This window comes from Muscardinus avellanarius, assembly GCF_963383645.1.
Source record: "Muscardinus avellanarius genome assembly, chromosome: 18".
NCBI classification, from domain to species: Eukaryota; Metazoa; Chordata; class Mammalia; order Rodentia; family Gliridae; genus Muscardinus; species Muscardinus avellanarius.
In genome coordinates, this window is record NC_137804.1 from 52,740,107 (window position 1) to 52,768,077 (window position 27,971).

The 27,971-nt window shown below is 58.0% G+C and overlaps 1 protein-coding gene across 2 annotated transcripts; it reads right to left on the reverse strand.

The window, feature by feature from the left end:
• Nucleotides 1-3,815: 3,815 nt before the first annotated feature.
• Nucleotides 3,816-25,646, reverse strand: AP1M1 (adaptor related protein complex 1 subunit mu 1; the record flags this gene model as incomplete). Of its 2 annotated transcripts, none has more annotated exons than XM_080715064.1 (12): nucleotides 3,816-3,838; nucleotides 3,909-3,984; nucleotides 4,287-4,412; nucleotides 7,149-7,307; nucleotides 7,617-7,688; nucleotides 7,763-7,905; nucleotides 9,058-9,184; nucleotides 16,408-16,555; nucleotides 17,646-17,776; nucleotides 19,525-19,592; nucleotides 20,243-20,399; nucleotides 25,605-25,646. In XM_080715064.1, the coding sequence occupies 12 exons, from the start codon at nucleotides 25,644-25,646 to the stop codon at nucleotides 3,816-3,818; spliced, it is 1,272 nt and encodes a 423-aa protein (XP_080571190.1). The 2 variants fall into 2 exon arrangements, with proteins under 2 accessions (XP_080571190.1, XP_080571189.1); XM_080715063.1 differs by having other exon boundaries at nucleotides 9,058-9,214.
• Between the last annotated feature and the right edge of the window lie 2,325 nt (nucleotides 25,647-27,971).

A 27,971-nucleotide genomic window follows, 5' to 3' on the forward strand; every position in this document is an offset into this window, starting at 1 on the left:
AAGGTGGGGTGGGGTGCCCTCGGGCACAGGCAAATGCTTGCGGGGACAAGTTGCAGACGCCAGGAGGGGGGACATTTGAGTTGAGCTATGGATGACAAGGTGCTGAGACGAGCCGGGTGTGGCGGTGCAGCTGCGATCCCAGTACTGGGGAGGCTAAGCTGGGAGGATCGCAGGTTCGAGGATCTCTTTAGCAAGTAGTGAGACCCTCATCAATCTGGTGAGACCCTGTTTCAAAATAAAAATAGGAAGCCGGGCATAGTGGTGCACGCTTGTTATCCCAGCACTCGGGAGGCAGAGACAGGAGGGTGACAGTTCCCCGCCAGCCTCAGCTACTTAGCGAGGCCCTTTGCAACTCAGTGAGACCGTTTCAAAATAATAAAGAATAGCCGGGCGTGGTGGCGCACGCTCATCATCCCCGCGCTTGGGAGGCAGAGACAGGAGGATCGCGCAGGTTCGAAGCCAGCCGCACGCGCTGGCTTAGGAGACCCTGTTTCCAAATAAAAATGTAAAAATAGGTCTGGGAGTGTAGCTCAGAGGTAGAAGGGCTTCCAGGAACCCCAGTACCACCAAAAAAAAAAAAAAGAAAAAAAGAAAAAACTAATGAATTAAAAAAAAAATAGGGCTGAGGGTATATCTCAGAGGTAGAATGCCCCGGGTTCCACCCCCAGTACCAGAAATATAAAAAAATAAACGAATAAAAAATGGGGCTGGGGGTGTAGCTCAGAGGTAGAATGCCCCTGAATTAAATCCCAGTACCACAAAATACATACATACATACCTAGATAGCAGATCCAGTCGTGGCAGGAATGGGAGGTGTGGGAGAGGCCAGAGGCAATGGGGAGGGTCGTCCCCAGGGCACTGGCCGGGGGTGGGGTGGGGGGTGGGTGGGGTGGGGGTGGGGGTGGGTGGAGGCTTTTGAACAGGGGAGAGACTTTTTTTTTGCGGGTCTGGGGATGGAACCCAGGGTCATTCTACCTCTGAGCTGCACCCGCAGCCCTATTTTTAAAAAATTCTTTATTTTTTTAATTTTTATTTTTTTGCAGGTCTGGGGATGGAACCCAGGGGCATTTGACCTCCGCGCTACACCCCCTGCCCTATTTTTTATTCTTTATTTTGAAACCGAGTCTCACTGAGTTGCAGAGGGCCTCACTAAGTAAGTACCTGAGGCTGTCCGCAAACTGCGATCCTCCAGGTCTCAGCCTCCCAAATGCTGGGATTACAAGCGTGCGCCACCACGCCTGGCTTATTTATTTTGAAACAGGGTCTCACTGAGTTGCAAAGGATCTCAGTAGCTGCTGTCTGTGAACCGCAATCCTCCTGTCTCAGCCTCCCAAATGCTGAGATTACACGTGTGCACTACCATGCCTGGCTCAGACTTTTTTTTGTGGGTCTGGGAACGGAATATGCCCAGCCCAATTTTTTTTTTTTTATTCTTTATTTTGAAACAGGTCTCACTGAGTTGCTGAGGGCCTAAGTAGCTGAGGCTGCCCAAGAACCATGATCCTCCCGTCTCAGCCTCCTGAATGCTGGGATGACAAGCGCGCGCCCCACGCCCGGCCTATTTGACTCTCTGAAGCAGGGCTCGCCCAGGCACAGCGCACATGGCCAGGCCTGTGGCGTCCCTGTGCAACATTTTGGGGTCTGTGTGAAGAACTTCTCCGTCTCGGCCTCATCCCTACTGCGCCTTCTTGGGCGGGTGGCGAGGCTGGTGGCTGGTGTCACCCACGGTCCGGCAGGCGTGTGTTTGGGCCGTGCGTCTTGCCCACCTTCTGCCCCTGCGCGCCATGCTGAGCGCCTGGGCAGTGCCTCCCACATACGCGGCTGGCTGTCCCCGCGCTGTCCTCATGACGCTGGGCCGGGGACACGTGAAGACACACGTGCAGCCAGGCCGAGAAGCCCGAGCCGGGCGGGTGGCCTGGGGCCTCCACAGGGGCCCACCCGGCAGACAAGTCGAGCTCCCTCCAGGACCTTTTTTGGTATTGGGGGTTGTACTTGGGTGTCCTACCTCCAAGCTACACCCGCAGCTCGATTTTATTTACTGTTGACTCATCTTTGTGGTACTGAGGATGGAGCCCAGGAGCCCCTACCTCTGGGATACACACCCGTGCGTATTTACTTTGAGACAGGGTCTTGCTAGGTTGAGTCTGACTTGCTGAGACCGACCTCGAACTCGCGATCTCCTGTCCCAGCTTCCCAAGTACGGGGATCACACGCGTGCGCCATGGGCTCCTCGGCCCTTTCCTGAGGCCCCCGCTCATGCAGGACGGCGGCCGGGCCGCACCTCAAGCCAGGCCTGTTCCCTTGTGGAGGGCCAGCCGAGGTGCTCGACACTGCGCACCCTCCTTCACCTCGTGCGTCTTTATTTTTTGGAACTGGGGTTTGGGATTGAACCCAGGAGCATTCTACCTCCGAGCGGCTCCCCACCCTTCTTATGGTTATTTTTTGCAAGTCTGGGGATGGAACCCAGAGGCATTTGACCTCCAAGCTGTACCCCCTGCCCTATTCTTTATTCTTTTTTTTTCTTTGTGATACTGGGGTGGAACCCAGCAGCTTTCTACCTCTGGGCTACATTCCCAGACCTATTGTATATTTTATTTGAAAAATGGGTTTCACTAAGTTGCTGAGAGCCTAAGTAGCTGAGGCTGGCTTCAAACCTGTGCGATCCTCCTGTCTCAGCCTCCCAAGTGCTGGGATTACAAGCGTGCGCCACCACACCTGGCTCTATTCTTTATTTTGAAACGGTCTCACTAAGTTGCGGGGGGCCTAAGTAGCTGAGGCTGGCCGCGAACTGCGATCCTCTGAATGCTGGGAGCCATGCCCGGCTCCACCCCTTTTTATTTTGAAACAGGGTCTTGCTAGGTGGCTGAGGGTCCCGCTAAGTTGAGGCTGTCCTCAGACTGTGATCCTGTCAGCCTCCCAAGCACGGGGATTACGGCGTGTCTGTGTGGGGTTTAGGCCCATGACCGCTACTCTGCTGGACAGGAAGCCCCACCCTGCCCTGGCGACCAGGTGAGGGGACAGGCTTTGCCAGGCCGGGCGGCAGCGCGGCTGACTAGGATGGAGTGGCCTGCGAGATGGACGGCTGAGGCTGTGCAACTGTGAGGTGGGTGGCTGCGGGGCCGGCAGGGAGGCAGCAGGGGTGGAGGACGCCGGCCCTGTACCCTTCGCTCCCGTGTGGGTGGCCCAGAGGCTCTGCTGTGTCTGGCGGGCTTGAGGGGGGAGGCTGAGGACGCCTTGAGTGGACAGGGCATGCCAGAGGGACAGAGGGTGGGCCCGTGTGCCAGGGATGCTCGGTCCGTCCAGCTGGGCCGGGCAGCACGCGGGTGCCTCTCGTGGGCCATGGGGAGGGTCAGGGCTGGGCCGGGCGCCGCCCCCGATCTCCAGGTCTCCTGAGGCAGCGTCAGAGGGCAGTGAGCTCAGTGAACAACTGAAGTTTATTGGAACCACGATGCGTGGGGCAGCCGGGTGGCCACTGCCGTGGCCCGTGCCCTGGGCCTGGGCCGGCACGGCCCCTCCCCTCTCGCAGAAACACTGATCTGGTGAAGGGACAGTGGCCACAGCAGCAGTCCCGCCCGGAGCCGGCCAGCCCCGGGCCGGGAAGGAGGGCCGCAGAGAGCAGGGCGGCAGGGCAGGGCAGGGCGGCCTGCGGAGGCTGGCACTGCTGGCTTCGAGCCCTCGGCTCCTCCCGGGACATGTGGGTGGAGACGGGACTCCTGGAAGACGGGCCTCCCTGGCCCGGCAGCTCGGGGGCCTGCGAGGGGAGCCCTCCCTGCGGCGGCTTGGCAGGAGTGGCCGGGGCGCTGCCACGAGGCCCCTCACTGGGTCCGGAGCTGGTAATCTAGGAGGAGAGGGAGGCGTCCGCGCTGGGCCGGCCCCCGGGCGCAGCCTGCCCCCGTGCCAGCACTCACCTCCGTTCTGGGTGATGTAGCGGACCCAGGGCAGGGCCTGGTAGCCGCTCTTCTCGATGATCTTCAGGTAGCGCACCTGGGAGGGAACAGGCCTGAGCGCGGCCACCCCACGCCAGCCCGCCTCCCCCACCTCCCTGGGGCGGCAGGAGGGAGGGCTGGGGCAGGACCAGCGCAGCCACCCCACGCTGACCTCCCCCACCTCCCTGGGGCGGCAGGAGGGAGGGCTGGGGCAGGGCCGAGTGCCCGCCTGCGGCTGCAGCCAGAACCCTGCGCTCAGGGCCTCGGCGCAGCTCTGGGTCGGTGCCTCTGGCTCTGCGCTGTGGCTCAGGCCTGGGAGGGCGGTCTGTTCCTGCCGTCCGGGCGGGTGTCCGCACACACCTGGATGCCAGAGGTCGTGAAGTAGGGGATCTCAAACTTGACGCTGATGGGGGGCTTGCCCTCCTTGTCCTCGGCCTCCACGCTGGGCAGCCCGAAGTGTGCCCGCATCAGGTACTCCTTGCCTCCCTGGTGCAGAGAGGGCGCGTGAGGCCGCGGCCCCCAGGACCCCCGCGGCCCCTCCCAGGGCGGCGTGACCGGGGCAGCAGGGAGGGCGGGCGCCCGGAGGCCCAGCAACTTCGAGAGACCCTGGTCCAAAATAAAATGAGCTGGGGTAGCTCATGGTCGAGTGGGGTTCACTGAACGCCTGTGTGTGCGCACACACACACGCGTGTGCACACACACGCGCGCGCGCACGTGCGCCCCAGTTATGAACGTCTCTCAGATATCCTAAACACAATGTCAGCAAACCGAATCCAGTTCGCGTTAACAGGAAACACCCGGCCTAGGCGGCATTTGGCTCGGGCTCCGTCCTCCTCAGGGGCCTGGGCAGGAGGCCCTGCGGTCCCGCGGAGACAGCACAGGGTGGGGACACTCGCCGCCCATCCACGCCAAGGCCATGGCCAAGCAGGCGGGGGCCAGGAGGCCACCTCCACCACTGGAGCCCCGGGCCTTGATATGCTCAGAGAGGACGGGCGAGGAGGCCGCGTGCGCCACACAGGACGTGGGGCGTGTCCACGACCCAGGGAACAGGAGGCTGCTGGGAGCCGCGGGGACGAGGCGGAGGAGACCGAGAGCCATCTCAAGGCGGCTGCTCGGGACAGGCCGCTCTGCGGTCCACGGGTGAGACGCGCAGGGCGAGCGGCGCCTCTGCTCTCTACACACACAGGCCCGGGACACTTCCACGAAAGGCGCGCTAAGACCAGGAAAGCCCAAGCGAGGGCTCAGAGGCGAACACCAGGTGTTCACGCAGGCCCGAACTGCGTGGTGACAGCGGAGCAGAGCCGAGGGGGGCTCTCTGTCGCCTGGGGGGCTCTCTGTCACCTGCGCTGAGACTGAGCTGCATTCTGAGAAGCCACCACACCCGGTCTACCCTGGGCACGCTCACTAGACCAACGTGAAGTACAGCCGCAAAACCACCAGCGAGATTAAAATGTTAAAGAGAACACGACCTCAAAGGCACACAAGAGCCGGGCCTGGGGGCGCACGCACGCCATCCCAGCACCAGGAGGGCTGAGACAGGAAGATCACAGGTTCGAGGCCAGCCTTTGTCTCACAACAAAAACTAAAGAGAGCTGGGGGTGGAGCTTGGCGGTAAACAACAGCAGCAGCAAAAAGGCTCACAGCCGGCCCAGGGCTTCCCTGTGGCCTCCTGACCTCACGCAGCATGGACGGGGCATGAAGGGAGAGGGTGGGTGGCGAGGTGGGCCACCAGCTAGTGCCAAAAGGTCACGAGGCCTCCAGCCCAGATGGGCCTTTGCTGGATGGATGAGGGCAGTTCACAGTGCACCTCTGCCGTAGGGAGACGTGAGAGCTGGCCTACACAGCGTCTCAGCCGGCGTGGGGGTGCACACTTGCAATTCTAGTACTTGGGAGGCTGAGACAGGAGGTTCAAAGCCAGCCTTGGCAATTTAGTGGGGCTCCCAGTAACCTTGTGAGACTCTGTTTCCAAATGAGAAATAAAGTCAGCCTGCAGATGCAGCTCAGAGGTAGGACACCGCTGGGTTCAAATCCCAGTGCCACAAACAAACAAACATGGTATCTTAAACCACTGGGACAAGGATGGGCTTTTACTAAGTGATGGATGGAAACTGGACTGTCATCTGGAGACAGAAAACTGGACCTGGACCTCCCGCGGCCTCCCGGGCTGCTGCGGAAAGCCCTCAGTGAATCCGAGGGGAGGCTGCACTGACATACAGAGCAAACGCGCCGAGCTCCCTGGGAACCAGCAGCGAGGAGCTTCCAACGCGCAAGCCAAAGTCCAGGCGCAACAGGAGGCTGAGAACTGCGACCACACGGAGCAAAGACGCGATCAGAATCACACGCCCGGGGCTGGGGGCTCGCAGCTTGCGGCCAGCCTCAGGAGGGAGGCCCTCTGCGACGCAACGAGACCATTTCCAATAAAGGAAAACAGGGCCGGGGTGGAGCCTGGAGGGAGAATGCCCCTGGTTCCATCACCAGGACTGGGAAAAAAAGAGGCCTGGGGAGTAGGAGAGCCAGCGAGCGCCCAGGCTCAGCCCTAGGAACACGCACACAAGCCAGTCATCAAGCGCGTGGTCTCCCTGGTTACACGCACACGAGCCACAGTCATCAAACGCGTGGTCTCCCTGGTTACACGCACACGAGCCACAGTCATCAAGCGCGTGGTCTCCCTGGTAACACGCACACGAGCCACAGTCATCAGAGCGCGTGGTCTCCCTGGTAACACGCACACGAGCCACAGTCATCAAGCGCGTGGTCTCCCTGGTAACACGCACACGAGCCACAGTCATCAGAGTGCGTGGTCTCCCTGGTAACACGCACACGAGCCACAGTCATCAGAGTGCGTGGTCTCCCTGGTAACACGCACACGAGCCACAGTCATCAAGCGCGTGGTCTCCCTGGTTACACGCACACGAGCCACAGTCATCAAGCGCGTGGTCTCCCTGGTTACACGCACACGAGCCACAGTCATCAAGCGCGTGGTCTCCCTGGTAACACGCACACGAGCCACAGTCATCAGAGTGCGTGGTCTCCCTGGTAACACGCACACGAGCCACAGTCATCAGAGCGCGTGGTCTCCCTGGGTCCGGGGCCAGGGAGCAGCACTGCCACAGAGCCGGCGCCAAGCCACGGAGGGCAGGAGGCCCTGGCACCGCGGCCTCCCCGCGCCCGGCGCCCCACTGAGGCAGGACAGGCGCAGCGGGGGCGCGGCTGGGGGCTCACCGGGAAGGACTTGATGGACCACACGATCTCGCTGTTCTCGGGGACCCACTTGACGCTCCCCACCGTGGTCTTGAACTTGGGCGAGTCGGCGTCGTTGGGCACCGGGATGTGGATCTCCACGTTGTTGGCCGTCGACCGCCGCTTGAACTGGCTCTTGGCCTGCGGGGGTGGGGGTGGGGGGTGGGTTTGGAGGTGAGAAGGGGAGGGGCCTCCCCAGCCTGGCTGGCGGGACCGTAGCCCTTTAATATTATTTTTATTTTGAAACAGGGTCTCGCTAGGTTGCTGAGTCCTGCTAAGCTGCTGCAACCCTCATCTCAGCCTCCCGAGTGTGGGGTCACAGGCGCGCGCCACCACACCTGGCTTGGCCTCACTGCTGAGGCCCGGCATCTCATCTCACGGCCCCCAGGCCTCCAGGGCACCCATCCCTCCCACTGGCCTCCAGGACAGAGCTGGAGAGGCCCCGCTGACCTTGATCATGTACTCGATGCGGCTGTGGGAGTGCTTCTCGATCACAGACTCGATCCAGATCAGCGGTTTGACCTGCGTGTGGGGAGAGCCGTGTGAGGCGGCGGGCGCGGCCCTGCGGGCTGGCGGGCGGGCGGGCGGGCACTCACGTGAGTGTTGAGGCGGTAGGACATGAGCTCGAACTCGCCGTCCGGTGGGATGAAGGAGATGGTGCGGTCGTTCTCGAAGCGGGAGAGCCGCACACACTGGTGGAACTTCACGTCCTCCAGCTCCACCGACTTGCTCTTGCCTCCTGGGGCGGGTGGGGTGAGGCAGGACCCTCAGCCCCTTGCACTCTGTGTGCCTCCTGGGGTGGGTGGGTGGGATGGGGGGCCCTGGGTGCCTCCTGGGGTGGGGTGAGGGGCCCTGGGTGCCTCCTGGGGTGGGTGGGTGGGGTGGGGGGCCCTGTGTGCCTCCTGGGGTGGGGTGGGTGGGGTAAGGGGGCCCTGGCTGCCTCCTGGGGTAGGTGGATGGGGTGAGGGGGCCCTGGGTGCCTCCTGGAGTGGGTGGGTGGGGTGGGGGGGCCCTGGGTGCCTCCTGGGGTAGGTGGGTGGGGTGAGGGGACCCTGGGTGCCTCCTGGGGTAGGTGGGTGGGGTGAGGGGGTCCTGGGTGCCTCCTGGGGTGGGGTGAGGGGGCCCTGGGTGCCTCCTGGGGTGGGTGGGTGGGGTGAGGGGACCCTGGGTGCCTCCTGGGGTAGGTGGGTGGGGTGAGGGGGTCCTGGGTGCCTCCTGGGGTGGGGTGAGGGGGCCCTGGGTGCCTCCTGGGGTGGGTGGGTGGGGTGAGGGGACCCTGGGTGCCTCCTGGGGTAGGTGGGTGGGGTGAGGGGGTCCTGGGTGCCTCCTGGGGTGGGGTGAGGGGGCCCTGGGTGCCTCCTGGGGTGGGTGGGTGGGGTGAGGGGACCCTGGGTGCCTCCTGGGGTAGGTGGGTGGGGTGAGGGGACCCTGGGTGCCTCCTAGGGTGGGCGGGTGGGGTGAGGGGGCCCTGGGTGTCTCCTGGGGTGGGTGGGTGGGGTGAGGGGGCCCTGGCTGCCTCCTGGGGTGGGTGGATGGGGTGAGGGGATCCTGGCTGCCTCCTGGGGTGGATGGGTGGGGTGGGGGGCCCTGTGTGCCTCCTGGGGTGGATGGGTGGGGTGGGGGGCCCTGTGTGCCTCCTGGGGTGGATGGGTGGGGTGGGGGGCCCTGTGTGCCTCCTGGGGTGGCGTGGGTGGGGTGAGGGGGCCCTGGGTGCTTCCTGGGGTGGGGTGAGGGGGCCCTGGGTGCCTCCTGGGGTGGGGTGAGGGGGCCCTGGGTGCCTCCTGGGGTGGGCGGGTGGGGTGAGGGGGCCCTGGGTGCCTCCTGGGGTGGGCGGGTGGGGCGAGGCGGCCCTGGGTGCCTCCCGAGGCTGCGCGGCCCAGCAGGTACTCACGGCCGGTGTTGTCGAAGAGGACCTTGTCGTTGAGGCCCAGGCGCAGCTCGGGCATGCCCGAGAGGAAGACGCGCATCTTGATGGAGCCCACGATCTCGCTGCGCAGGACGTTGCCGTTGGCACTGACCTGGGGGCCGTGGGGGCCGTGAGGCCGCGCCTGGCTCACCGCCCCACTGCGGACCCTCCCGAGGCTGTCCTCGGAGGCACGCCCTCCTGCCCGGCCCCCTGCTGGCCCCTGAGCAGACCCAGCCAGGCTTGCTTTTCTGCTGAGCTCTGATTTCCGCCTGGGCCTGGGAGGCATGGAGCAGGATCTAAGAAGCGGGCTATGGCGGTCACTGGGACCAGGCAACTGGCAGGCCCTCCCCCTCCCCGAGCTGACCATGTGCCCAGCAGCACCAGAAGGCACAGCCACAAGGCGAGGCAGTCTCCGCCATGGGGTGGAGGGGTGTACCATGCCTGTCCCAGGTATGCGAGCCCCAAAGGCAGGCCCGGGCAGGCTCTGCACCTGCCATACCCGGGCACCCCACAGCCCCGGGGGCTGGGGTGGGCAGGGGGCTGGAGTGCCCAGGGGGCTGGGGTGCCCAGGGGGCTGGGGTGGGCAGGGGGCTGGGGTGAGCAGGGGGCTGGGGTGGGCAGGGGGCTGGAGTGCCCAGGGGGCTGGGGTGCCCAGGGGGCTGGGGTGGGCAGGGGGCTGGGATGAGCAGGGGGCTGGGGTGGGCAGGGGGCTGGGGTGCCCAGGGGGCTGGGGTGGGCAGGGGGCTGGGGTGGGCAGCTGTGCTCAGGAGCTCAGACCTCTGCAACCCTGACCAGGCATGACGCTCGCTCGCTTGCACAGGCACAGCCTGTGCCCCACGCCAGGGGGCCACGCTGGAGCGGCGGGGCACCCTGCCATGTCCGGAGCAGCTCGCGCCCACCTCCCACTGCTCCGGCTGACTGCAACCGCAGAGATGTGGGAGATTCTGAAGAGGGCTTCAGGCAGGCAGGAGGAGCTGCCCCAGAGCAGAGCCCCTTCCCCACGTGCGGGGAGCAGAGCGCGAGCCTGGAGCTCTGTCACGGCCCAAAGGCTGAGGCGACTGGGGAGTACCAGAGAGAGCAGAGGAGCGGGTGGGGCGCGGGCACCCGGGCGCCTCCTGGCCAGGCCTCAGCATCCTCTCACACGCTGGACGCTGTGCTCGGCCTGGGTCCCGGGCTGGGGGAACGAGTGACCAGCCACTAAAACAAACGCCAACGCTCCCTTACGTAAAGACCTAGGCTCTTAGCACGTGACGTTTTAAAAGTTCAGAATGCAATCCAAAATAGGCATACAGGGCCACGGCAGTTTAACCGGCCTGTGAGAATACAGTGGGCAGATGTGAACACTGCCGGAGGTGGGATGAAGGGCCGACGACTATCCACAGCCACTGGAAAGATCGCTACGGTGCTGCGATAACTACTAAGGTCTTCACAAAGAATTAGATTTACGAAGAAGGATGAAACGAAGATATTTAAGACTGAAAAAACACACTAACCAGCCCAGAACTCAAAAGCAGAATGGAGACAAGCTTTAGCAAACTCGTGACCCGAAAGACAAATCAACAGAAACGCCCGGCAGGTGCGAGGGAGGGAGCGTGGGAACCAACAGTCACGTGACTCTGGAGTCCAGAGGGAAGGGGAGACTGAAAGGAAAATGCGGATGAGGAAAACGTGGTGACGGTGTCCCCAGCCGGCAAAGGCATTCAAGGAGCTGAGCAAACTCCAAACTCCAGAAACTCCAAGATCTCGGTTTAGGAGCGCTGGCAGCGGGCCGCCGGGCGTGGCTCAGGGCTGGAAGCCTGGCCTGGCCTGTGGGAAGCAGAGGCAAAGGCAAAGCACCGCCACCTGCGCCGCCTGCGCGCCAGGCTCAAGACCCCGAGCCCAGCTGGTCGAGGTGGCGCACGCTTGTCATCCCAGCACTCGGGAGGCCGGGACAAGAGGATCGCGGTGTGTGGCCAGCCTCAGCTACTTAGGCCCTTTGCAACTCAATGAGACCCTGTTTCCAAATAAAGAAGAAAAAATCAAGCTGGAGGTGTAGCTGGGAGGTAGAATGGCCCTGGGTTCCATCTCCAGTACTGCAAAAAAAAAAAAAAAAAAAAAAAAAGAGCCCAAGCTCTCAGTAGAAACCAGGAACCAGAGTTTTTGTTGTTGTTTTTTGGTGGTAGTAGGGATTGAATAATCTAGGGGCTTTCTATCTTAAAGCTATACCCCCAGCCCAATGGTTTTTTTTCTCTATTTTTATTTATTTATTTTGTGGTACTGGGGATTGAACCCAGAAGCATTCTACCTTCAAGCAACACCCCCAGCCCGATGTTATTTCTAATTTGCAAACAGAGTCTTGCTAGGTGGATAAGAGGCTCACTACTTTTTGTTTTTTCCAGATCTGAGGATGGAACCCAGGAGCATTCGACCTCCGAATTTTTTTCATTCTTTTTTGATTATTTATTTTTTTGCGGGTTTGGGGATGGAACCAGGGGCATTTGACCTCTGAGCTACACCCCCTGCCCTAGTTTTTATACTTTAATTTGAAACAGGGTCTCACTAAGTTGCAGAGGGCCTCACTAAGTAGTTGAGGCTGTCCACGAACCGTGATCCTCCTGTCTCAGCCTCCCGAATGCTGGGATTACAAGCTGGCCACCACGCCCAGCTTTATTCTTTATTTTGAAACAGGGTCTCACTGAGTTGCAGAGGGCCTCACTAAGTAGCTGAGGCTGTCGGCGAATCGCGATCCTTCAGGCTCAGCCTCCCGAATGCTGGGATTAGAAGCGTGCGCCACCACGCCCGGTGTCTCAATACTTGCTGAGGTTGTCCTCGAGCCTGTGTTCCTCTTGCTTGTCTCAGACTCCCACGTATTGGGATTACAGGCATACACCATCATGTCTAGCTTATATTTTACTTTATTTTTTGTGGTACTGGAGAATGAATCCGGGGGTATTTTACCTCTGAGCTATACCCCCAGCTCTATTTTATTAGTATTATAATTTTTTATTTTGAAACAGGGTTTCACTAGGTTGATGAGAGTCTCACTACTTGCTGAGGCTGTCCTTAAACTTGTGCTCCTCCTGTCTCAGCCTCCCAAGTACTAGGATTACAGGCATGCACCACCAAGCCCAGCTTATTTTTTATTTTTGAAACAGGATCTCTATAATCCTACATCGCAGAGGGCCTACGTTGCCGAGGCTGGCCACAAACCTACGCTCCTCACCTCAGTCTCCTGAGTGCAAGGATGATAGGTGTGTACCACTAGGCCCAACGGGACCAACTTTTTTTTTTGCAGTACTAGAGATGGAACAACCTAGAGGCATTCTATCTCCAAGCTACACCCTCAGCCCTATTTATTTTTTATTCTTTATTTTGAAAAAAGGGTCTCACTGAATTGCAAAGGGCCTTACTAAGTGGCTGAGGCTGTCCGCGAACCACGATCCTCCTGTCTCAGCCTCCCAAGGGATTACAAGCATGTGTGCAACCAGCCTAGCGCAACATTCTTTTAAATGCTAAAATTGTCAACCCAAAATTGTATAATCATTAAAAAGATCTTTCCAAGCTGGGCATGGTGGTGCATGCTTGTAATCCCAGCGCTTGGGAGGCTGAGACAGGAGGATCGCACAGGTTTGAAGCCAGCCTCAGCTACTTAGTGAGACCCTGTTTCCAAATAAAATATCGCCAGGCGTGGTGGCGCACGCTTGTAATCCTCGCACTTGGGAAGCATAGACAGGAGGATCGCGCAGGTTCGAAGCCAGCTCCGCTGGCTTAAGAAACCCTGTTTCCAAAAATAAAAAAGTATAAAATAGGACTGGGAGTGTAGCCTGGAGGTAGCCTCTGGGTTCCACCCCCAGTACCACAAATAAATGGATAAATAAATAAATGAAGAATGAATAAATGTAGGGGAAATGATACCAGAAAAAAAAATCTGAATTCCTTCTGAAAAATCAGGAGGTTGGAAGAGCCACAGAAATTATAAGTATCTGGATAAAGATGGTCAACAATTGTTCTCTTGAGTTCTTTAAAGTATTTCTGATAGTTGGAAGAAAAAATTCAATATTGTCTTTAAGGCTTTTTTTTCTTTTCTTTTCTTTTCTTTTTTTTTTTTTTTTGTGGTACCGGAGCCATTGAACCCAGAGGCATTCTACCTCTGAGCTACACCCCCTGCCCAATTTTATTTCTTGAGATGGAAACAGGACTCACTAGGTTTCTGAGAACCTCAGTAAATGCCAAGGCTGGCTGTGCACCTGCCACCCGCCCGGCTCCGGACTTCCAAGTGCTGGGATTGCAGGCATGCACCACCGCGCCCAGCTCTTCTGGTGGGCTTTGCAACGAATGGAGATTAATAGACGGAACTCTAGCGTGAAGGTGTAATAAAGTCCCCACGCTCCGGACGATGTGGGAAGATAGAGAGCCCAAGAAGACTTTGAAAAACACATCACTTAACAACAGGGCTGCGCTCGGAGAAACGCGCAACTGGGAGGCTGTCATGGCGCCTAGATCGTGGTGCGCGCCTTCACTGACCCACAGCAGAAGCCAGTCACTAGACAGCCTCCGGCGCGGGCCACAGCCAGCACGAGACTTGTAGGGTGCTGCTGGCAGGGCAGGGTGTGCGTCTGAGTGAAAAATCTGCTTAAAAGGTTTACTCACAAATAACGATACGGAACCTGGTTGGGTGACTATAATAAACCAGTAACAGTCATATCATCACTATCAAGTATTACGTATGAACATAATTGTGTGTGCTGTACTTTACTGTATGACTGGTAGCACAGTAAAAAGATAGAAAAATATACGGTGCAAATACTAGCCAAAAGAACGCCGGAGCGGCTGAGGGCGGAGCTCAGGGGAGCGGCACCTGCCTAGCATGCTTAAGGCCCTGGGTTCTATCCCCAGCATCACTAAATACATACAATCAAATCAAATAAAAATTTAAATCTGTAGTTAAACACATTCTGAGAAATCTCCAAGCTTGGATAGTTTTGCTGGTGATTTTTACAAATGTTAAAAGAATTAACACAAGCTGGGCGTGGTGGCGTACGCTTGTAACCCCAGCGTTGGGGAGGCTGAGACAGGAGGATCATGGTTTGTGGGCAGCCTCAGCTACTTAGTGCGGCCCTTTGAAACTCAGTGAGACCCTGTTTCAAAATAAAAAATAGGGCTGGGATGTAGCTTGGAGATGGAATGCCCCTGGGTTCCAGCCCCAGTACTAAGAAAATAAAAATCAACATCAATTCTATAAAATCTCTTTCAGAAAAGAAAAAAGGAGGCTCGGGCATGGCGGTCTGTGCCTGTAATCCTTGTACTTCAGAGGCTGAGGCAGGACGACCGTAGGTTCAGCAACTGAGCGAGACCCTCAAACTTAATGCAACCCTATTTCAAAATAAAAATAAAAGCCAGGCGTGGTGGAGCACGCTTGGAATCCCAGCACTCGGGAGGCTGAGACCGGAGGATCCAGGTTCGTGGCCAGCCTCAGCTACTTAGTGAGGCCCTCTGCAACTTAGTGAGAGCCTGTTTCAAAATAAAGAATAAAAAATCGGGCTGGGAGTATAGCTTGGAGGTAGAATGCCCCTGGGTTCAATCCCTAGCACCACAAAAATATGTACGTAAGTAAATAAATAAATAAGTACTGGGATTACACACACGCACCACCACACCTGGCTTTGTGTGTGTGTGTGGGGGGGTACTGGGGGTGGAACCCAGGGGCTTTTCAACCTTGAGGCTACACTCCCAGACCTGTTTTATATTTTATTTGGAAACAGGGTCTCACTAAGCTGCTGAGAGCCTCACTAAGTAGCTGAGTTTGGCTTAGAACCTGCGCGATCCTCCTGTCTCCGCCTCCCAAGCGCGGGGATTACAAGCGTGCGCCACCACGCCCGGCCTTATTTTTTATTTTGAAACAGGGTCTCACTGAGTTGCTTATGCTCGTCACCAACCCGTGACCTTCCTCTCTCAGCCTCCCAAATGCTCAGATTACAGTTGTGCACAACCACACCAGGCTCAAACAAACCAATTTTAAAATGTTCAAAAGACTTTACAAAGAGCCGGGCGCGGCGGCGCACGCTTGGAATCCCAGCACTGGGGAGGCTGAGACCAGAGGATCGCGGTTCGCGGACAGCCTCAGCTACTTAGTGAGGCCCTCTGCCACTCAGTGAGACCCGGTTTCAAAATAAAGACTAAAAAATAAGGCTTGGGGTGTAGCTCGGAGGTAGAATGCCCCTGGGTTCCATCCCCAGTACCGCTAAAAAAAAAAAAAAAAAAAAAAAAACTTTACAAAGAGGTATTTTCTCTCAAGAGGGTAAATGGTTGACAAAGAAGCACAGTGAATGATGTTCAGCAGGCGGGCGTGGTGGGCACGCTTGTCATCCCAGCATTCGGGAGGCTGAGACCGGAGGATCACAGTTCGCGGACAGCCTCAGCTACTTAGTGAGGCCCCCTGCAACTCAGTGAGACCCTGTTTCCAAATAAAGAATAAAATAGGGCAGGGATGTAACTCAGAGGTCAAATGGCCCTGGGTTCCACCTCCAGACCCACACACACACACAAAAAAAAAGATGTTTAGCAAGCCAGGCGTGGTGCTGCACATTTGTAATCCCAGTACTTGGGAGGATGAGACAGGAGTATTGCAGGTTCGAGGCCAGACTCAGCTACTTAGCGAGGCGCCTCCGCAACTCAGTGAGACCGTTTCAAAATAAAGAACAAAAACCAGGGTTGGAGAGGTAGCTGGGAGGTAGAATGACCCTGGGTTCCATCCCAAGTACCACAGAAAGAAAGGAAGGAAGAAAGAGAGAGAAAGACAGAAAGACAGAAAGCGCAAAGGTCAACTTCACTCAGTGACAATTTTAAAAATAAAGGAAAAACAAATAGGGACCTTTGCACATGTCAGTGGCAGAGCACTGGCCTGGCATGCACGAGGCCCTGTGTTCTAGCCCAGCTCGCAAAACACACAAAACCACACACACAACCCAGTGAAACAAAACACAAACACCAGACCCTCAAAACCAAAACAGATGCAGGAGAACCGCACCTTACGATCTCAGTTTTGTAGAAAACAGCACAGTTTTACGCTCTGAAGTATAAGGTCCGAGGGGGTCATGAGGCGTCATTCCCAACGGAGCCGAGCTCATTCTGATGGCAGGGGCCCTGGCTTCCTAACTTTATACACTGTTTTTCTTTTCAACAGCGTATATGTACTGATTCTAAATCAGAACAAAAACAAATAAAGCTGACACAAGCTGCTGTTTCCCTGAGAGGCCCGAGCGGGCCTGCTGCCCCGTGGAACCCAAATGTGTCAGGGGCTGCTTTGCTTGTGCCGGGGCCGGGGGGCATCCCAGAGCGGGGCAGGAGGAAGCCTACCAAGAGGTTCACAGACTCGATGACGTCCAGGAACACCTCATTCTTCCGGTACTTGATGCCCTCCGACCGCCAGGACACTGCGTTGGTGACGGTGGCTGGGGGCCGCGGCGCGCCCGTGTCCAGCTTGTGGCCCTCCTGGGTGATGTACCTGCGGGGCCACGGCAGGGTTAAGAGGCACAGCCTGCCCGCAGCCACAGCTCCAGGCCTCCACACTGTGGCAGGCAGGGCCGGGAGGACCAGGGGCATCCCACCCTCAGGGACGCCCCTCCAAGCCCGGGCTGCAGGAAGGCTGGCCTCTGATCGCGGGGAGACTATCTCAGCCATTTCCAAAGGCCCACATGCTCTGGTTACCTGCAGGGTTCATTCTGGGGGCCAAAGAAACTCTCCCTCTCTATATTTTTTAAATATTTTAAAGTATTTTATGTCGGGGTGTTGGAGGTACTAGGGATTGAACCTAGGGCTTTCTTCCTCTGAGCTATACCACATGTGAAAAAATTTTTTAAACATTTTCAGCCGGGCATGGTGGTGCATGATTGTAATCCCAGCATTTGGGAGGCTGAGACAGGAGAATCGAGGTTCATGGACAGCCTCAGCTACTTAGTGAGGCCCTCCGCAACTTAGTGAGACCCTGTTTCTAAATAAAATATAAAACAGGTCTGGGAGTATGGCCCGGAGGTAGAGACAGGAGGATTGCACAGGTTCAAAGCCAGCCTCAGGCTGGGCGTGGTGGCGCAGGCTTGTAATCCCCGCGCTTGGGAGGCTGAGACAGGAGGATCGTGCAGGTTCGAAGCCAGCCTCAGCTACTTAGTGAGGCTCTCAGCATCTTAATGAGAGCCTGTTTCCAAATAAAATATAAAATAGGTCTGGGAGTATGGCCAGAGGTAGAAAAGCCCCTGGGTCCCACCCCCAGTACCACACACACACACACACACACACACACACACACACTCTCTCTCTCTCTCTCTCCTGGGATTAAGGCGTAGGCCCCTGTGCCCCGCCGCTCCCAGGTTTTTGGATGGGAGGATTCCAAGGAAGGAAGGTTGGGCCACAGCTCCTCAGGACAGTGCAAACAAAGGCAGGGACCCCAGGGCGGGGCAGGTATCTACATGGATGGGAATGGAGACCCAGCCGCGGGAGGAGGAGCGCTCGGGTTCTGGGCACCAGGACGGTGGGCCCTGATGCACCCAAGCGGCTCGGGGAGCCACGCTCTGCGTATGGCACCACGGCCCGAAACTCACTCCTGCAGGATCTTGCTGTCGGTGGTCTGGGGGTAGCCGAAGTCCATGAGCTCGTCCAGCAGCTCGTAGATGATGACGAAGTTGTCACGGATGCTCTCCTCCTCCAGCTCCTTGAAGTACTCGGAGAACACCTGCGGCGTGGCCGGGGACACGGCTGAGCGGCCGCCTGCTCCTGCACACGCAGCCCGGGCCTGTGGCCTCTGCCGGCCAGGTGAGGGCTGGCAGCCCCGCCGCCACCTCCCTGCGCAGCCAGGCTGAAGGTCTGCACCCGCAGGCACGCGGTCCTGTTTTAAAGGTCAGCTAAGAGTGCTGAGGCGGCACCAAAGTGGAGACGTGGCCTGCGGCTCTTGTTAGTCTAACCTGGAGGAAGGCAGGCCACTGAGGCACAAAGAACACGCCCCACCCTGCAGGGAGGCTGAGATAGGAGGAGTGCAGGCTCAAGGCCAGTCTCAGCAACTGAGTGAGACCCTGTCTCAAAACAAAAAATAAAAGCCGGGCGTGGTGGCGCATGCTTGTAGTCCCAGAGTTTGGGAGGCTGAGACAGGAGGATGGCGCAGGTTCGAAGCCAGCCTCAGCTACTTAGTGAGGCTCTCAGCAACTTAGTGAGACCCTGTTTCCAAATAAGGTATAAAATAGGGCTGGGCCTATAGCCCGGAGGTAGAAAGCCCCGGGGTTGTTCAGGGCGGGGGGTGATGGCGCACCCTTATAAATCCCCGCGCTTGGGAGGCGGAGACAGGAGGATCACGCAGGTTCAAAGCCAGCCTCTCTGGCTTAAGAGACCCTGTTTCCAAATAAAAAAATAAAATAAGTCTGGGAGTGTAGCCCGGAGGAGAAAAAAAAAAAAAAAAAAAAAAAAGAAAGCCCCTGAGTTCCACCCCAGTAACACACACACACACACACACACACACACACACACACCAGCAAAAATAAATAAATAAAAAGGAATAGGAGTGTATTTTGGAAGTAGAATATCCCATATCCCTGGGTTCAACTCTAGTATCAAAAAAAAAAAAAAAAAAAGCCCAACCCTTTGCTTCCTCCGCCCAGAAGCCAGAGGCCGCTTTCAGCTCAGCCAGGTCCTGCCCTGCCCACCTAGCAGACCCTGGCCCTCGCCCCGTCCAGGCAGGTGGCCTCTGGATGCTCTCAGACCACAGGGCCTTTGCACTAGCAGTGCCTCCTCTCCGTCTTGCTGTCAGCTCGGCCCTGCTGTGTGTCTGGGGGCTGAGGCATCTGGGCCTCGGAGCCCTTGAGCAGGCGAAGCAGAGCGCTGCGGGTCCCATCGAGGAGTTAGGTGTCAGGTAGGCAGCGAGGGGCGGGGCTCCAGGAGGTAAGGGTTAAGAAACAAAATCCAGGTCCCCCCAGGAAGGAAGGTGTTTTTGTGTTGTTCATTGGACCCAAACAGGAACAGTTAAATGTGGAGGAGCGAAGCCAAGGAGTCGGAACCAAAGATCCGGTGCACCAACCCTGGACTCGAGAGCGGGGACAGTCCCGAGACGCTGGGGATTAAGGCATCCGTGACAGACTGACTGGCTGTCAGGAACTCCAGATGGACGTGGCGCTTTCCTCGCTGGTCAGTGTCCACACAGAGGCTCCAACACACGCGAGCCTGTGCCCAGCCCGGGCCTGGGCACTGGGGCAAGGTGGTGGGCAGCTGAGCGCGGCCCGGCCCCCGGGCGAGCTGCCTCTCCGCGTGCCTGCCCCTTCACAGTGAGCTTCCTACCCGCTTCCCTGCTGTCTGCGGATCCCATTCAACTCCACAGGAAAATGACTTGGAACCCGCTGTCACCGACCCCACCGCTCTCCCCAGGCGGCTGGGCTGGCCGGCCCTGACCCACCTTCCCTAACAGGGACGATGAAGGCCAGAGCGGCCGCCACGCACCTGCACCACCTTGTAGAGGAAGGAGAACACCAGGGACACACACGCGTTCTTCTTGGAGGTGGCCAGCACTGCAGCGCGGTTAAGGAGCATCCGGCACGCAGACCCCCAGCCTCCCCCGGCCCCAGGCCGCCAAGCCAGGACGGCTCCCAGCCAGGACGGTCTCGGTGACCGGCACCGGGATGGCGGGGAGCGCGGGCTGCCTGCTCGGAGCTCGCTCCCAGGAGCAGGACCCGAGATCCGCCAGCCCTGCTCCTCAGTGCCACGCGTGAGCGAGCCAGGGAGGGAGGCGCCCCCTGCGGTCCCGACGCGCACCCTGGGCATCGGCTCAGGGACTGCGGGCGCAGGGAGGCCGCAGCTCTGACCCTCTGGCGGCCAGGCCCTGCCCACAGTACCGAGGGCAGCAGGAAGTGCCTGGCGGTCTGGCCGAGCCCCGGAGCGAGCCTGGCATGGCTGAGCAATCTCCCCTCTTTGAACCCCAGAGCCTTGTTCTAGACCGCTCCCCTCCCACCGGAATGGCAGCTGCTCCTGTCCCCTGTGGTCTGGACGCCCTCAGTGGCCAGAGACGCTGCCCCCTCAAGACTTCCCATCACCTTGAGGTGCCACCCCCAGTCCCCAGGCTCGCCGCCCCGCTGTGTCCTAGAAGCAGGTCTAGGACGCCCCCCCTCCGTGGTCCCTCTGCACAGGTGTCCCCTCGGGAGCAGGCGCACCCGCAGGATACGGTAGAGGTTGTTGTGCTTGATCCACATGAAGCGGACCCCGCCGTGGGCCAGGATGGGGGACAGCACGCCCTCCTCCTCCTTCTCCATCAGGATGGGCATGAAGTGCTCCACCTCCGACATGTCCACGTCGCCGCGGTAGTTCCGGCAGATGAGCACCTGGGGGAGGAAGAGAGCCTGCTGCCACTCCAAGGCCAGAGCCCAGGCCCGCACAGGGGGGGGGGGGGGCGCCTCTGGAGCCACGCCCCCAGCAGTGTCCCAGCCAGGCAGGCCTGGCCTGGCCCCCGGGTGAAGCGCGCCCTGCGGGCTCCCGAGGCAGCCCCCTTGCAGCCTCCTCCCTGCTACCGCAGCCTGCTCTCCTGCCGTCACAGTCAGGCCCCGTTTCTCCTCAGCAGCCTGGGGGGCAGGATGCGCAGTGCCCAGAACATAAAACGGGGGCACTTTGGGAGAATCCAAAGTCCAGAGTTAAGCCCGGAATCAGCACACGGCCCAGCCGTTCCTCGCAGGAGAGGTGACACCATACGTCCACTGCAGTGTTCTTTTAAATGAACCCAGACTGGGGACAATGCCCATGTCCCTCAGTAGGTGAACGAGAAGCCACTCGTGTCCACACACACTGGGGGACGCCCCGCAGCAGCAAGGACCGGCTGCAGTCCCACGGGGGACGAGCCCTGGGACCCCCAGGGACCCACATCTGCTCAAGCCACCAGAGAAAGCGGCTAAGTGTTTGCACAGCAGGTACGCACAGCATCTCCAGATGGCTCGGAAGACCGAGCCCAGGAACAGCTGCCACACTGTACGGTGGAGGGGATAAGGAGAAAAGTCGGCGAGCGTGGCGGTGCACGCTTGTCATCGCAGCACTGGGGAGAATGAGACAGGAGGACTGTGGTTCGTGGACAGCCTCAGCCACTTGGTGAGGCTCTCAGCAACTTAGTGAGACCCTGTTTCCAAATAAAATATAAAATAGGTCTGGGGGTGTAGTCTGGAGGTAGAAAGCCCCTGGTTTCTATCCCCAGTACCAACCAACCAACAAACAAACAAACAAGAAAATACACTGCCTTTGTGTGTGCACGTATGTGGTTCAGGGGTTGAAGCCAGGAGCGTTCTGCCTCTGCAAGAGACCAACCCCACCCACTGCGTCTTCTCTGCCCACGTCGCCTCAGCATGGAACGTCGCTAGTGCCTCCCTTGGCGGTCTGTGGGTCTGGGAGAGCAGTAGCCATCCCTGTCTCCCTGAGGCTGGGCTCTGCGCAGAGCCTGGCCTACAGCAGGCGCTCAGTAAACACTCATGGAGTCAAGGTCAGGGTGAGGGAAAGGAGGCGAGGATGATGTCCTCCCAGGGGGCCAAGTGGATGACAGCGGTGTCACTTAGACAGAGCGTGGGTCGGGGGCGGCCAGGTGTTCACTTGGAACGCACCACGTTTGCAGTGGCCGGGTGACTACCAGATGCCTGGAGGCAGGTGGATCACAGGATGGACTGCGACGCCCAGAGAAGTGGGGATCAGTGTGCTGGTGTGCTGGGAGTCAGAGCCCCTGGGCGAGTCTGCGGGGAAGGCTGCGGAGGAGGGCAGACCGTGCCAGGAAACCAAGAGAGTGCTGTCCCTAATGCTGGGGACATTTGCAACACACTGGTGATTACAACGGCCAATGGGGTCAGCAGCCTCTGAGAAGCAAGAGATGGCAGAGAAGCAGCGGGCAGGCTTATAATCCCAGTGCTTGGGAGGCTGAGACAGGAGGACCGCAGGTTCACGGCCAGCCTCAACAGCACAGCAAGACTGACAACGTAGTGAGATTCTGTCTAAAAGTAAAAAATAGGGCTGGGGGTGTGGCTCAGAGGTAGAACTCCTCCGGGCTCAATCCCCAGTGCCAATAAATAACCCCCCCCCCAAAAAAAAAGACAGACAGACAGCAGAGAAGCAACTGCAGAGGCCTTGCTCCCAGCCCAACCTGACCACACTGGCCTCTTCAGGACTGGAGTTTCTGCTTCACAGAGACACATGTCCCAAGGTTCTTGACTCATTCATGGTTTCTTTTTCTTTTCTTTTCTTTCTTTTTATTTTTTATGTTACTGGGGATTGAACTCAGGGGCATTCTACATCGAAGCTACACCCTCAGCCCCATTTTTTATTCTTTTATTTGAAACAGGGTCTCTAAGTTGCAGAGAGCCTCACAAATAACTGAGGCTGACCATGAACCTATGATCCTCCTGTCTCGCCTTCCCTAAGTACTGGGATTACAAGCGTGCACCACCACACCTGGCTTAGTTTCTTATTTTGAAACAGGGTCTTGTTAAGTTACTAAGTCTCACTAGGCTGGCCTCAAACCTGTGATCCTTCTACCTCAGCCTCCCAAGTACTGGGATTATAGGCATGTGCTACTAAGCCTGGCAGAGTTTCTTGATTATTTCTGATTAGATGAAGGCTGCTCAGAAGGCAGTGATAAGTCGAGGTCTTCTCTGCATGGGCGGCGGGGGGGGGGGACACTCTGGAGGCAGAAAGAATCTGCCTACCACGAAGTATCTCACGAGAATCGCGTGTTCCCACGAGTAAACCCCACCCCCCAAGATGCACAACTTAAAAGAAGGGCCCTCCCCTTCTAGCCTCGGATGGGCACGTGGGTCCCCGGAACTGCCCATCCCCATCCCCAGGAGAACTGTATCATTAAAGCTGATACCACGTGTACTGGACTTCTCTCATGTTTTACACTGCACGCCTGCGCCCAGACTTTATAGGCAGGACATTTATTTATTTATTTATTTATTTATTTATTTATTTATTTATTTTGCGGGGCTGGGATTGGAACCCAGGGGCATTCAACCTCCGAGCTACACCCCCTGCCCTATTTGTTATTCTTTATTTTGAAACCAGGTCTCACTGAGTTGCGGAGGGCCTCACTAAGTAGCTGAGGCTGTCTGCAAACTGCGATCCTCCGGTCTCAGCCTCCCAAATGCTGGGATTACAAGCGTGCGCCACCACGCCCAGCTAGGCAGGACTTTTAAAACCCTGCCCATGGGGTAGAATACAGGGCGTCCTGGTGAGGGAGGGACAGGAAAGCCCTGCAGAGGCAGGGCTGGTCTCGCTCCTCCCTCCGGGACTGAGGTGGCCCCTCTGCACCCTGTACGCGCCCACACCCCTGGCCCTCCGGGTGCCCAGGACTTCCCGCTCACCAGCACCTGCGGCCGCCCTCCCCACCACTACAACACCTCTTCCACCGACTACGCCGGGTGGCTTTCCAAAACCCGCTCCGCACCTCCCTTGGCAGGGAGCCTCTTGTGATTGCTTCTGAGAGCCAAATACGGTTGGGCAACCTCAAATTCTGGGGCCTCGTCCCTGCCAGTGCTGCCTCCTGGCAAGTGTTGGGTGAGGCCCTACTGGACTAAGAGGCCAAGGAGCCCCAGGCGTACGCGGGCCATGGGTAGTGCCCCGTCACATGTCTACGCCGATAACCTTGTCAAAACCTCTTCTAACCAGCAGGAAAACAAGGCCCAGGAAAGGGAAAAAGAGGTGCTTGTCCAAAGTCACGCAGCAGAGTGGCAGAGGCAGGCTGTGCTCGGTCTCACTCCACCCTCAGCACAGGCCTGGGCCTGCCCACCGAGTGTGTGCCGCAGAGCTAAGCGTTGCTATCGCTATCGCAGGTGTCCTGCGGCACCCCTGGAGAGGCGGCAGCCAGGGCGGAGCAGGAGCGCAGGCCAGGAGGACGAGGGGCGGCCACACCCACCCCAGCGCCGCTAAGAAGGGAGCTGTGAGACTGAGACTGGAGGATCGCAGGTTCCTCCTGCTTCCAAGAAGGTTGGGAGAGAACACCCAGCACTGGACGCACTGGTTGTTGACTCTGGATGACATCCAGGCAGGCACTGGCTCAGGGGCTCCAGGGAAGTGCTGCGGTGGGGCGGGAAGGGGCAGCCTCCACTCCCCGGCCAGCTCCTCCTGCCCCCCAGGCCCCGGCACCCAGCGTTCTCACGCCGCAGAGGCTGAGCTTCTCTAAGACTGCTGGACGGGTCTTGTTGCTCCAGTGCTCACGAGACCAGTCCCTTGCCTTACGTCTAGGGTGGACGTGGGGGAGAGCAACAGCCCACTTCTGGCCTGGACATCCCTTTTTTGGGAAGAGGTATTGAGGATTGAACCCAGGAACACTCTATCTCCAAGCTACACCCTAGCCTTTTTTATTTATTTATTTTGTGTCGTACTGGGGGTGGAACCCAGGGGCTTTTCTACCTCCGGGGTATACTCCCAGATCTATTTTCGACCTTATTTGGAAACAGGGTCTCACTAAGTTGCTGAGAGCTGAGCAGCTGAGGCTGGTTTTGAACCTGTGCCATCCTCCTATCTCAGTCTCCCAAGCGCTGGGATTACAAGAATGTGCCACCACGCCCGGCTGCCCTTTTTATCTTGAAACAGGGTCTCACCAAGTTGCTGAGGCTGGCCGCGAACCCACAATCCTCCCATCTCAGACTCCCAAGTGCTGGGATTAGAGGCGTGGGCCACCATGCCCAGCCACCCCTTCCTTCAAGAAGCTGTCTTTCTTAGATACCCCTGGGGAGGATTCCAGGGTCCCAGTTATGTCGATGTCCTGCAGGTCTCCGTTTTATTTGCTACTGCCCATTCAGGGGAGCCATCTGGGACCCCCAGCTCGGGCTGCCTGTCTCTACCGTCCACTCCTTGCTCTACCACAGCGAGTGACATTTATTTGCGCTTTCTGAGGTCGGTGCCCAACGCTCCCAGCTCCACAGGGTCAGGCACTGGACGACTCCTCACCCAAGGTGCCCCAAGGCTTTCAGCCCTGCCAGGCACCTTGTCGGTTCTCTGCAAATGTCGGGCGAATGGACACATGGTTCCGAGTGGGGCTCCTAGACCCGTTACCACCGTGACCCTGGGCAGACTGCTTCACCTTCCTGTGCCTCAGTTGCTCCCTCTGTAAAACGGCACTCCCCCCACCCACCTCGCCAACCGCTTGTAACTCAGATATCACGATGAAGTCCCTGCCGGGAGGGAGCGCAGAATAAACAGAAGCCAAGGCGCCCATGGAAGGCCAGACTGGCCCGTGCGGTGGGGCAGTGCCCGCCACGCCCGCCGCCTGGCGTCAAGGGCCTGGGCTCTGAGGCCCGCGAGGTCCGACCCACGGGGACCAGCCGCTGCAGCCGGTTACCTGGCAACGGCAGCTGCCCACCGCGTTACCTAGCAACAGGGCGGGGCTCGAGCCGAGGGGACCACTTCCGGTTACCTAGACCCAGGGTGGGGCCATCTACGGCCGGGCCCACCGCCAGGGAGGGGCTCGCTGGCCGGTTACCTAGCAACGGGGCGCTCCCCCAGCGACGACGCCCCGGCCCACTGCCCGGCAACGCGGGAGGGTGTGGAGCCTTCAGTACCTTGCCCTTCAGGTCCAGCACGTAGACGGCGCTGGCGGACATGGCGGCTGCGGAGGCCTCGGCAACGGCCGAGGGCGGCAGCAACGGCGGGCGCTGCCGGCGTCGAGCAAGGCCAGGCGCGCCCCGCGACAGCGCGCCTCGACTTCCGGCCCCGGGAGCCGCGCGCGGACCGTTATGTCCGGTTGGGGCGGGGCTGGCGGGAGTGCGCAGGCGCGGGCCGCGGTGTGCGCAGGCGCACCACGCCCTGGAGCCCGGGGCCGGAAGTGAGCCCGGGGGCGGGGCTGTGAATCTGCTCTGGGCTGCCCAGCGCGCGGCTGCGGTCTTGCCGGCTGGGACCTCTCTCCTGTGGACCAAGGGAGAGAGAGCCTGGTGATGGAGCCGAACGGGGCCCAGATTTACAGAACTCACCCTTTGCCCCGGTCGGGCAATCTAAGTGGGGAACAGATATGCAGTCACAGACTGTGATCCGCTTGAAGGGAAGGGGAGGGTTACAGAGAAAAAAGTCAAATAAACGCCCGGAATGGCAATCAGGTCTTATCAGCAGTCATTGCCCGTCATCTGTCAGTGTCAGCCTTTATCTAGGAGCCTGCTAGCCGGTTTATTGCATGGAATGATTTGGTGAAAGCCACGCCCCATGGCTATGGGCCAAGCCTGTGCTTTTACTTCAGTTAATAGTCACTCTGGTAAGGCAAATTGTGGCCAATTAACTAATGGAATTATAGCTAGTTTGCTTCTCTCTCTCTCTCTCTCTCTCTCTCTCTCTCTCTCTCTCTCTCTCTCTCTGCAGTGCTGGGGATGGAACGCATCAGGTCCTCAACATGCTAGGCCTTTACCACGGAGCCACATCCTCAGCCCTAAAAGCATTGTTAGCACAGAGCAAGCATCCATGGGAGCCTATGAAACCAATGCCCAGTGCATATACAGTAGATGGAATCCGATCAGACTTCAGGATAGACAATACCGCAAAGGAAGAAATCGGGCTTCAGAAAAGTTAACATCGGCCAAGCACGTTGTAAGAAACTCTTTTCTACTCAGCCTCATACTTTGTCCAGTTTATTGCATTATTTTATAAAACATGTTTATTGAGTTGGGAGTGGTGGCACACACCTGTGATCCCAGCATTTGGGAGGCTGAGACAGGAGGATCACAGGTTCAGAGTCAGCCTCAGCAACTTAGTGAGGCTATCAGCAATTTAGTGAAATCCTCTTTCTTTCTTTCTTTTTTTTTTTTTTTTGGTAGTATTGGGGGTGGAACCCAGAGGCTTTCTACCTCTGGGCTATACTCCCAGACCTATTTTATATTTTATTTAGAAATAGGGTCTCACTAAGTAGCTGAGAGCCTCAATAAGTAGCTGAGACTGGCCGTGAACCTGCGATCCTCCTGTCTCCGCCTCCCAAGCGGCGGGGATTATAAGCATGCGCCACCGCGCCCCACTAGTGAAATCGTATTTCAAAATAAATAGGGCTGGCCCGGCGTGGCGGCGCACGCTTGTAATCCCCGCGCTTGGGAGGCGGAGACAGGAGGATCTCGCAGGTTTGAAGCCAGCCATGAGCGCTGGCTTAGGAGACCCTGTTTCCAAATAAAAATATAAAATAGGTCTGGAGTATAGCCCGGAGGTAGAAGGGCTTCCAGGAACCCCAGTACCACCAAAATAAATAAATAAATAAATAATTAAAGAAATAGGGTTGGGGGCATAGCTTGGAGGTAGAATGTCCCTGGGTTAAATCTCCACTATCACAAATAAATAAACTACAAAACTAGGTGGTGGTGCAGGCCTGTAATCCCAGGACTTGGAGGCGGAGACAGGAGGACCGTGCAGGTTCAAAGCCAGCCACAGCAGCTTAGTGAGGCTCTCAGCAACTTTTGTGTGTGTGTGTGTGTGTGTGTGTGTGTGTGTGTGTGGTACTGGGGGTGGAACCAGAGGCTTTCTAACTCTGGGCTATACTCCCAGCCCTATTTTATATTTTATTTGGAAACAAGGTCTCACTAAGTTGCTGAGAGCCTCACTAAGTAACTGAGGCTGGCTTCAAACCTGCGCGATCCTCCTGTCTCAGCCTCCCAAGAGTGGGGATTACAGGTGTGTGCCACCACGTCTAGCAAGCTCTCAGCAACTTGGTGAGATCCTGTTTCCAAATAAAATAAAAAATAGGTCTGAGGGTATAGCTCAGAGGTAGAAGGCTCCTTGGTTCCACCCCCAGTAACACACACACACACACACACACACACACACACACACACCTTCAAAACTGTACACGCCAGCTAGGCGTGGTGGTGCACGCTTGTAATCCCAGCATTGGTGGTGGGGGGGGGGGGCTGAAACAGGAGGATCGTGGATCCAGGACAGCCTCAGCTACTTAGTGAGGCCCT